The 11,394-nt window shown below is 46.7% G+C and overlaps 1 protein-coding gene across 1 annotated transcript in view; it reads left to right on the top strand.

The window, feature by feature from the left end:
* SLC15A4 (solute carrier family 15 (oligopeptide transporter), member 4) overlaps positions 1-10,454 on the top strand; it is a 34,761-nt gene extending 24,307 nt beyond the window's left edge. Inside the window, exons 9-11 of the mRNA XM_011961455.1 lie at positions 2,682-2,837; positions 4,260-4,418; positions 9,299-10,454. Of these exons, the coding sequence (XP_011816845.1) occupies positions 2,682-2,837; positions 4,260-4,418; positions 9,299-9,459 (476 nt within the window). The 3' untranslated portion in view covers positions 9,460-10,454. The remainder of the gene's footprint in view (positions 1-2,681; positions 2,838-4,259; positions 4,419-9,298) is intronic.
* Positions 10,455-11,394: the final 940 nt, after the last annotated feature.

The raw sequence follows: 11,394 nt of genomic DNA on the forward strand, positions 1-11,394 counted from the left end.
TTTCATCTACTTGTTCTGACAAGGACCAAACAAAGTGTATTCCTGTGAGATTCTAGCAGCTGGATGGTATTTTAATTCACATTAAAGTTCGTGATTTGTGTTTTCTCTGTGGATACTACGTGTCATCCATAGTGAAACAGCCATTGGGTTGGAAGGTAGCGCGTGTGGCATCGTTGAGAGCCTGGTGTGAAGCCTCAGCTGTGCCAGTTGTCTCCAAGTCTCATTCTCCTCATCTCCAAGTGAGCTTACGTTATTTCTCCCCCAGCTTACCGTGAGTAATAAATGAGATGCTGTCTGTTAATCAGTCAACAAAAGCGGCTCATCACGCAAGGAACAATTCGTACATGGGACCTATTGGTTATGTTGGTTTTTGATTCTTTTTCTGTCTTCCTGGTATTTTCTTGTCACCTCTTCCCTTTATGATTGTTTGTCTGGTACATCCTGGCTTGTCCCCTCCTTTATTTATAATCTTTGGGTTATATTATGCTTTAGTTCTGTGTATTAACTGTAATGTTCAGTTTTGTTTGTTTTTTGAACTGATATAAGTGGGTGACTTTTATCTGAAGGATCTGGCTCATTTATCCTGACTGCTCTGTTGATTATCCAGCATTGCATCACATGCTTGTTTTTACTGGGTGCCCCCTTGCCATGCCACTGTCACTCAGCCTGAACCCTGCTGCTTTTCCGTCTGTCCCAGCTGTTCCAGGGCTCTCAGTTGTTCCCAGACAGGGTCACTTTCCCCATTGGCTCTGCTTCCACCGCGCTCCTGACTGGGGGCTCCGGTCCCAATCCTGGTTTCCGCAGTGTCGGCTGTGTGTGCGCTTTTGCCGCTACTCATCTCTCTGCTAACAACCTCACCGATAATCAGGCGTACTTGTTTTCTCATTTTTCTTCTCCTAATTCTTGATTTCATCATTTGTGTCTCTCTTAAGCCAAAGTCCTGTTAGTTTCTTTGTTACATTTTTCGTCCTTAGTCTTCAGAGTCTGTGTTTTCTTGAGTAATAAGACAAGTTATCTGGTAGAACTATGCCGGTAGCAGTAGTAGCATCTTTCCCATTCAGGTTATAAAATCTACTTACTGTCCACATGAGCAACCTTCCCTTGTCCCGCCCCCTGCAGACACTTTGGTGTGCCGTCCTAAGGCTGTCCTTCCCTCTGAAGGAGAAAAGTGGTATTCGGCTTTCGTGTTTATTTCCAAAATAGATCTCAGTTTCTGCTGGAGTTGCATTGGTTCTGTTCCCATTCAAGGAGTGGCTACCGTCAGCTACGGTCCCAGGGGAGCAGGCGGGAGCTGGGGACCTTGGGTGTCCAGGGGAGGCCATTGCCACACAGTTCATTCTTGGCATTTGAAGGCACTGATGCCAGGGCTGGGGGTGCAGAGCTATGGTTGCTGTCAGCTGCCGTGTTGGGGAGGAAGGCTGTCATTTGGGGACAGTCCCTACTGTCACTACCAGCCTTGCCTGATTAAGATGCCCTCAGATGCCCCTTTCCAGAGCAACTAAGGGCTCTAAATAGTTTGCTGTCCTTGCCTGGGTCTGCGTTGATGTTTCTCCGTGGAGGGCAGAGTGGAAGGATTGGGTTTCCCTGGACACTCTTCCAGGGTGGGGCTGCGGGTTTTCTGATGGCAGTCAACTGGGGGTTGGCTGGAAGGTCTCTCTCTGCCTTGATCCTGGAGAATGTTTTCACTTTGCTTGGCATTTCCGTTGAGATTTGAGGTGGAAATTCCAGAGTTTGTCTTCTCATCGCCCTGTGGATCATATCCGGTCCTTTCTCATGCTCAGGTTTTATAGGAGGAGCATTTTTAATATTTTCATTCCATTGCCCTCTGACCAGATCTTTCTTCATACTCACGTTTTAAAATAAACATATGTTTATATACACTTTAAATATTAGGGCCTGTGACCTAATTTGCAGTAAGAATTCTTTATAAAACTTGGCGGTATCTTTAACCTAAGGACTTGGACCTACAAGTAGATGCTTTTACACTTTATTTCCATTGGTTGAGTTTTGTTTATAGAGTAGCAGCTGCTGCCCTTGCTTGTTTTTCTCTTGTCTTTCTGTTGCACTTGACAGGTGACCAGTAACTTAGCCTGCACCTACAGTGAGATCTCAGTGCTGCTGAGAGCAGAGGTTGATTTGTGAAGTCAGCTTACTTTGTTGCAAAGATTAAGCCTACCCTATGCAGGAAAACCGACATCATCATCATCATGATTATCATCATTTGTTGTTACAATAATAAATAAATAGATCACCTTCGATCCATCGCTATGTTTGGAAAAACATTTCAACATTACCTGCTGTTAGGTAAAATAGCACTACTGTTAATTCTACAGTAGGACTATTTAACTTTCTCCTACTCCCCTTTGTAAGAGACAAAAGAGGTATGGGTGAGCAATCCAGATATTTGAGGATTAAATGAAACATACTGGACATCTGATTTTATATAAGATGCTGTAAAAAGCCAAAGTGAAATAGGTGTGCTATGGCATGACCTCCACTCAGCCTGCTTAGGAGGCTGAAGGCTGGGGGCCTGTTAGTCCTGGGGGAAGCTGTGATTAGACCTGGTCCTTTCATGCATCAGAATCACGTTTGCTATGAAGTCTTGTAGCAAACATCAGATTTTTAGATTAACTCTAAATGTTAATACATGAATATTACACTAACCTACTTTTGAATTCTAGGAATTTTGGAAAGTAAAAGGCTGAACCTTGTTAAAGAGAAAACCATTAATCAGACCATTGGTAACGTCGTCTACCATGCAGCTGATCTGTCACTGTGGTGGCAGGTGCCGCAGTACGTGCTGATTGGGATCAGCGAGATATTTGCAAGTATCGCAGGTGAGGACCTTTGGTGCCGGAGGTGTCTGAGTCCAGGCACAAGCATGGGCGCTCTGGCATTCTCGCTGTGCTGTTGGAATATGTTGAGACGAGGACAGCACAGCACTTCTGTAGTTTTTGGCAGTGTGTGGTTTAGAATATGAATCGCTAAGTAAACACACCAGTGCTGAGGTTCTCCTTTCTTCATGTAAAAACAGTATCACAAAATATTTTCATGAAAGTTTGTTAACTACCCTATAAGTGCCACAGGACAGAGAAGAAGAAACCAGTCGTGGTTGGATAGTTCCCAGTGGAGCCCTCAGCCGTGCCACCGTGGTGGCTGGGCTGAGCTCACAGCTCTCAGTGCGCTTCGTTTAGATGTACGTAAATAAGCAGATCTAATTTTTCGAAACGTGTTCTCACAGGCCTCCCTTTTCCTATTAGCGAGATCCTGCAGTGGTTGAACAAGTTTGTTCTGGGCAGATCTGTCCGGCTGCTGAGAGTGAGAGAGAAGAGAAAATGAGTGATATGCAGAGGTGGATGGATGTGCGGGTAGTAGTCATTGGTGGTTTTCACTTTAGAAAACTCATCCAGAATTGGCTAATGAATTTGTAAAGGGAATAAATCACAATGGAATGGACTTCTGTTTAGAATACACTACAAATCTCCATGTCTAGTTATAAAAATCTAAATTTATAGATGGGCCTGCCAAAATAGTTTTGAAATATATTGCCCTTGTTGCGGTGGCTCACACCTATAATCCCAGCACTTTGGGAGTCCGAAGCAGGTGGATCACCTGAAGTCAGGAGTTCGAGACCAGCCTGGCCAACATGGTGAAACCCTGTCTCTACTAAAAATACAAAAAATTAGCCAGGCATGGTGGCACTGTCCTGTAATCCCAGCTAGTCGGGAGGCTGAGTCAGGAGAATCGCTTGAACCAGGGAGGTGGAGGTTGCGGTGAGCCAAGATGGTGCCATTGCACTCCAGCCTGGGCAACAAGAGCAAAACTTGATCTCAACAAAAAAAAGATAAAGTATATTGTCTTTGAAATAGAATTCGTATGTAGATTTCCCAGTTTAGTGTGTGTGCTTTGTTTTCAAACTCCTGTTCCTTGACAGTATAGGAAATTTGTTTCTTTAATCTCTTTAAGGAACACAAAAGTCTAAGAGCCAACAAATCACATGTTACCTTTAAGCTTGAGAGCAAGGAGTTTAACTTTTTGCTCATTGAATTTTTTAGGAATTGTCCTAATGGCTAGGAGAATGAACAGTTGGCCTGTAGCCATTGATTTCTTGATCACTAGTAAGGAAAGAGGTTGTGCCTGTCTTCAGGACTCAGTCCCTAGGAGACCCCATGCTTCCTCTGCCATATTAGGTGAAAGCGTTGATCCCATGTGTTAAGGTGCCCCTTTCACTAAAACGACCCTTCCTTTTCTTTCCTCAGGCCTGGAATTTGCGTACTCAGCTGCCCCCAAGTCCATGCAGAGTGCCATAATGGGCTTGTTCTTTTTCTTCTCTGGTGTCGGGTCGTTCGTGGGTTCTGGACTGCTGGCGCTGGTGTCTATCAAAGCCATCGGATGGATGAGCAGCCACACAGACTTTGGTAAGAGTCAGCATCCTGTCCCTTTTGAAAACAGCCAGTGACGGGGAGACGTGGGCGCTCAGGAGATGGTTGAGTGAACGGAGGTGTTTTCGCGTGGATGGCCTGTCCCGAGCTGCCTGTCCGCCGCTCCTTCCACAGCACCGCGCTGTGCTGCTTGCATCACTTTTTTTCCTTACATCATGAACGGTTTTCAAGAGACAAGCAAGTCTCTCTTCTCATCCCAGGAGCCAAGCCTGCCCTGACCACAGCCTGGTGAGCAGCTGCTGCACCCACTGCTCCTTATGGGGATGTCCTTGACGGACAGGCACCTTCTCCACCCCCGTCCAGCGCAGTCTTCATGAGGCAGCTGAATCTGCACCCCAAGCTTCCCTTTCTTTCACTTGGTGGTGTACTTTCATTTTCTTTTCCTGACAGTACCTTTTCTGATATGAAAAAGACAAGATAGATAGTAAGTTACTTTTAAAAATAAACATATTACTCGTGATCAATCATGATGGGTTTTTACAATTAATACCAGTAGTTGGCATCTTGAGTGTTGAACAGAACCACTTATAAAAGATGAGTTTTGTTTTCTCCAGGTTTACGATGCTTTTAAATGGACCCAGCAAGTGAAGGTTTCTTCTTTCTTTTCCTTTGTAAAAATATTTTATCTATGAAAACAACCTCGTTACTTTTTCTTGTATAATCATGTGGCGTTTGCTCTGGTCTGGTAGTACTTAACTGCTTGTAGGTTACACATCCCCTTGAGAATCTGATGAACCTTTAGGGACTTTTCTGCAGAAACTGCAGAATTCCCAGAGTCCTTCCACGAGCGTAGGCCTGTGGAGTCCTAAAGTAAGGCCCAGAACTCCAAGCCACCAATGTCCCCTGGATACTTGTCACCGATGTTTTCTGGCTGTGGGTGCCACCTCCATGGCCAGCTCAGGGCTGCTTGCTCTGAAGGGGGCAAGTGGATTTAGGGCTGGCATTTCATTTTCGCCTTCTCCTGAAGATGAACAAACAGCCCAAGGAGTAAGATCCCCTTGTGGTACATGGGACAGACTTCCTTCACAGAAAGACCCAAGTCCATAGCTCTGAAGACGAAGATTCTGGTTCTTGGTTTGTGTTTTATCTTTACATGTGTCATAAAGGATTGGCTGGTCATTCTCGTTGCTTTCTAGTCATTTAATCCTCATTCTTACTTTAATTTCACATCTCATAGTTGACCTTTCATTCATCATTTCTGTCTGACAGGTTGGTTGTGGACTTCCTGCACTGGTGCACGCAGGACAAGTGTGCTGGGGGTGGGCCAGGATCTGTCTGTTGTTTTCAAGAATGGAAAGTGTTCCATGAAGGAGGCGTGTTTGCCAGCAGCCCCCAGGCTGTGCCCCTCGGCTGCATGGCAGCCTCCTTGGTTCACACCAGTAAGGAGAGTTGGAGCTCATCTGTCGAGCAGCCCTTGGCGTCCTGGGTGGAGAAATAAAGGCTGTGACGTGGGAAATCCACAGGAAACCCTCTCCTCAGAGAGAGCTCTCCCTGAATTTGTGTGGCCTTGGAAGGAGCAGCAGCTCTCAGGCGAGGTTCCGGGGGTGTCTGTGCCACCCTTATCCCGGGCCCTGCCTCAGCATCTCATGACTGGCACAGGAAATAGCTCTCTGTAAAGTCGCAGGACTGTGAAGGGAGAGTCCCCGGAGTTTTGTTACATTGTTTTTTTCTTGCCTGCCTCCCAGCAGGCTCCTTTTATTAGTGTTATTGAAGCTGGTGAGAACGTGCATACCATAGTAAAGGTCTCTAATCTTAAGCGCAGCTTGCTGTGTTTGCAGTCTGGATCTCAGTGGAGGCCCTTTTGGAAGCCCTCCTTGCATCTCTCCTTAGTTTACTGCCCCCCACAGAAGGTAAACCTGTGCTGTTCCAGCATTGGCCCCCACAGGTTACCCTGGCCTGTCGTGTGCTGGACTGTGGCTGTCTCCTTTCACTTAGCACTTCTGTCTGTGAGTGTCTCCCCTGTCCTTCTGAGGATTGCTCCTTCGTATGAGCAGTCATGAGGCATTTGTCCACGCCGTTGTCGGTGGGTGCCCAGATGCTGGCAGTGTGGGGCTGTTGTGAACACCTGTCCTGCCTGTGAGCCTGTGGGGCAGATGTGCTCATTCCTCGAGGGCTCAAGAGTCTGTCTTGTCAAATGTCAAAACCCCCGTGTTTGCTGTCTTCCTCTGTAATTATCCTTCTGTCTGTGAAGACGCCCAGGAATGCACGGGAGGTTTTCTCCCAGACGACTTAGGCATTTCCGAATACCCTGTGTAGTGCCACCCTAAGACAGACTCTGACGAGGCGTGGTGTGTGTCTGCCTGTGGGCTCGGACCGCACCTCCACTCCTGCAGGACAGCGCAGCCTTCAGTTCACGTGGCCTGCCGGCTTTAGCTTGGGAAGTTTTCCGTGACTGGTACATTTGAGGAGACGCGTATTTCAAAAGAGGCACATAAAATGATGTCATTGATATTTTGATGACAACCTCGTCTCAGTAGCAGCAAATGCCAGTGTTGGGACAGCAGTGACAGCTAGTGCCAGGCTCCAGGAAGCTAGGGTTTTCATCTCCATTGAGTGCCCAGGACAGAGCCTGGTCAGTCGTAAGGATTGAATGAATATTGTAAAACATCCTTTGAAAAAAAATTAAGGTTTAGTCTGGTAGAATTCAGGATATTAGCAGCTCTCTTTCCAGATCTACTCATAGACACAGGAAATTGTTATCTTCTTTAATTGGTGTGAATGAGCATTCTTTAAAAATGTGTGAGATCATACAGATGTGTGGGGTTTTTTTTTTTTCGAGATGGAGTTTCACTTTTGTTGCCCGGGCTGGAGTGCAGTGGCATGATCTTGGCTCACTGCAGCCTTTCACCTCCCAGGTTCAAGCGATGATTCTCCGGCCTCAGCCTCCCAGGTAGCTGAGATTACAGGTGCCAGCCACCACGCCCGGCTAATTTTTTGTATTTTTAGTAGAGATGGCGTTTCATCATGTTGGCCAGGCTGGTCTTGAATTCCTGACCTGAGTTGATCCACCCACCTGGACCTCCCAAAGTGCTGGGATTATAGTCATAAGCCACTGCGCCCAGCCCCAACGTGTATTATATTGTGTTTATATGGTAAATGCACTGTTGAACATGCGATGTATGTTCAGATAGAAAAAGGAAGTGCCAGAATAACCCAGCTTTAAAAAGATCTTCAGAAGAAAGGAAGTCTCACTTTTTAAAATAAACAAATGAGAAAGTGTTTTTGAAGAGGAGCAGAAAATGGAGCAACTCGATTCCAAAGCACTCGCTTCCCTCGCGATGTTGCCGGCCACATGCACCTGCGACCTTGTGCGGAAACGTGCAGCGGTGCTTTCCAGCCAGTGGCAGGTGATGGACGTGGAACGGAGACAGAGGGACGGCCATGGTGGCAGGAGCAGCCGTGGTGGAGAGCACAGGGCGACGCTCAGCTTGGTCTGGACGTGTCCTGGATGATCAGTCATGATGAGCTAATGTCCTGCCGTTCTCTGCACACACGTCGTTCCCATGTCTCCACACTGAGTGGTGATGTTAGCTGGTGCCGGCCAAACTCTCTTCTCTGATGGAGAGATGCCAGTTTGCAGAGTGGACAGTTCCAGGCCTCTGTGAAAGGGGGATTATGACCGTGGTGCGTGGCGCTGGCCCCTCACCGTGTCCAGGCTCCTTCCTGAGTGCCGATTTCTGAAACGCTGCTCCTTTTACCCATGAGGAAACTGAGCACAGAGATCTCAGAGGCTGGATTCAAGCCTTATCACTTGAGCTGCATGGCCCATGACCTCAGCCTCTGCACTGTCCAGCCTGCTTGGGATGCAAACGTTGCATGTAAAATGCCTCCATAGTGCCTGGGACTGGGTTGGGTATTCAGTGTTATGCTAACTCTTTGTATTAAAGTATGCAGAGGTATCTGCTTGTCTCAGGTTGAGAATGCTGAAACCTGAGCATGTTTAAGACATTCAAAAACCAGCTCATCTCATCCTTTGACACATTGCCCAGCTGCCGGCCCTGGTGGGTTGGGTGTGTGGTTTCCCATCATTGACCCATGCAGTGAATCCAGAGTTCACGATGTTCAGGCTGTGTCATAGTGTGATCTGTGATGCTAAAAAGCGCACAGGTTCTGTAGCCAAGTTACAAACATGTTCACCTCGGGATTCGACAAGGAGGTAGTCAGGTGCTCTTTTGTTACCTTCATGTCTGCCTTCCTCAACAATGCAGTTCCAGGCCAATCATAACTATAAATGGAGGAAGTTCCCTTGAAGTAGTTGAAGGGAGGAACACTGCCTGAGAAAAGGCAGGAAGGAAATAACACCAGACCGGCTAACACTTGTTTCTGGTGGCAAGAACACAGGAAGGTAATGTTTTTACTTTGTCCAGGTGTTCTGGTGTGGGGGGTTAGCAGTCACAGGAGGCTGGGTTGGCAGGTGTCCCCTTGCTCCTGATTTGCAGCCTTGTCACGTGGCCTTAGGCACACTCTGCATCGACACTGTCGCCTTCACTACCACATGTGTCTCTGCAGCCACGCAGGGATTTTCCTGAGTACTCGGCAGCTACCTTTCCTCTAGTTTCCTCAGGGAACCTCCTCCTTTTACCTTACAAAAGAGGGGGATGGGCTGCTAGCGGCAGGTGGGGGACTGAAGAGAGCCCACCTCCGGAGCACCCGTTGGAGATGTGTCTAACTTCAGGGAGCTTCTCCAGTGGTTTTGAAAGCAAGATACTTGTGTATTTTGGACTACAGAGAAAACATTTGTTTCTTTTTTTATGACTCCAGTTAAACCTTAGTAGGAACCAGATTGAATAGTAAAGTCTTGAAAAATACCTGTAGCAGTGCAGCTTACCTGCCGCTTTCCTTTTGTTTTTCTCCAGGTAATATTAACGGCTGCTATTTGAACTATTACTTTTTTCTTCTGGCTGCTATTCAAGGAGCTACCCTCCTGCTTTTCCTCATTATTTCTGTGAAATATGACCATCATCGAGACCATCAGCGATCAAGAGCCAATGGCATGCCCACCGGTGGGAGGGCCTGACCTTCCTGAGGCCATGTGCGGTTTCTGAGGCTGACATGTCAGTAACTGACGGGTGCACTGAGAACAGGCAAGACTTTAAATTCCCATAACACGTCTGCCTTCACTGAAACTTGCATGTTGCCTGGATTGATTTCTTCTTTCCTTCTGTCCAAAGGAGCTAGGTAAGTGCCTTACTGCAGTGTGTCTCCTGGCACACTGGGCCCTCCGGGAGGAGAGCTGAAGATTTTGAGTATGTCGTTTGTCATTCAGGGTCTCTGTGAATCCTCTAGCTGGGTTCCCTTTTTGACAAAAACCCGCACATGGAGACTGCAAAGTCTTGGGAAACTACACGTTAGTCGGCATCCCAGTTTCTTAAACAAATGTATCACCTGCTTCCCATAGCCGTGTGATCTCACCGTAAAAAAAAAAAAAATTAATGAACTGCTACTTATATTGAGGAAAGTGAGGGTTTTTTTTTTTTTAAAGATAAAAGCATGGTCAGATGCTGCAAGGATTTTACATAAATGCCATATTTATGGTTTCCTTCCTAAGAACAATCTTGCTCTTGCCATGTTCTTTGATTTAGGCTGGTAGTAAACACGTTTCATTTGCTGCTTCAAAAAGTACTTACTTTTTAAACCATCAACATTACTTTTCTTTCTTGAGGCAAGGCATGCGTAAGAGTCATTTGAGACCACGTGTCCCATCTCAAGCCACAGAGCAACTCACAGGGTATTTCCCACCTTACCTAGCCAGTGCTTATATATAGCTTTATTATGGTACGATTGGGACTAAAGACCGATCATGGTTGTATGTAAGGAAAACCTTCTAAACAGAAATAGTGTAATGAAAAATAATTGGAAGTGTTAAATGTGAACTTGAGCTGTTTGGTCACATTTTTGTACTGTTATTGTACATGTATCTGGGGCTTCTCCGTTCGTTAATAATTTTTCTGTATTTGTTGCTATATTTTTGGCATAACTTTATTATAAAAAGCATCTCAAATTCGAAATCCATGAGCTGGTTCTTTGCGTGGTTTGTCCTCGGTCGCTGTTGGCGTGGCGTGTGCTCACGGGTGTTGTGAGGATTCCTCCCCGCTGCATGGAAGGCACAGAGCTTCCCGAGTCCGAGGGAAACTGAGGGGAGGGTGGGGAAGGGCGCTGCTGCACGGCCCTGGGATGCTCCGGGGCGCCTGCTGATTCTGCAGCCTCCTCTGCATTGAAGGATAGTTTCAGCATTTGGAGAAGACAAAAAACAAACCAAAAAACCCTCACGCTGTTGTTCGTTGCGTAATACAAAGTATAGAGGAACTACAGAAAAATACAAGGAAATTTCAACCAATGGAGGTAGAATAGAGTGAAGACAGATGACACTGATGGTATCACTGGATCTCAGAGGGGCCGGAGGTGTGAGCCCAGGTTAAAAACAAGTGGGGCAGGTTTTGAAAAGCCTTGTACTAGGAAGGATACCACTTTCCAGAGACAGAATTCATGTCTTCAGGATATATCAAATGTAAAAGTAACCCGTGGTGTCAAACGGATTTTCTTCATAAGGCCTTTGCACGAAAGGGGAAAGGCAGGTGGTGTTGGGAGAGCTCTCGGGCTCTTCCTCCTGTGCCTCGTGCCTCTGATGCCCTGGGCTGTGTGAACAGTGAGGTCCTGGCAGCTCCCGCTCCTGGCTCGATGCACCCTTGATGTTATGAGGGAAATTCTCTCCAGAAAGTCAGTTGAAGGGTTGAGAGTCATCAGGGTACCAGCCTGTGATACTGTGATGAGATAAGAAACAGATTTGGTCAGGGCCCTAAATCCCTGGGACAGAACTCCCACAACCCCTGTAGATAGGGCACTAGAAGCCCGCATTTTCACATTTGCTGTTTGGCCCCTTGACCCCAGCTCCTAACCTAGAGCTGCTAAGGCCTTTGTAATTTCCTGGGTGATGGGAGCAACTTTTGTTCTA

The sequence above is a fragment of the Colobus angolensis genome, unplaced genomic scaffold (assembly GCF_000951035.1).
Source record: "Colobus angolensis palliatus isolate OR3802 unplaced genomic scaffold, Cang.pa_1.0 Scaffold115, whole genome shotgun sequence".
Lineage (NCBI taxonomy): Eukaryota > Metazoa > Chordata > Mammalia > Primates > Cercopithecidae > Colobus > Colobus angolensis.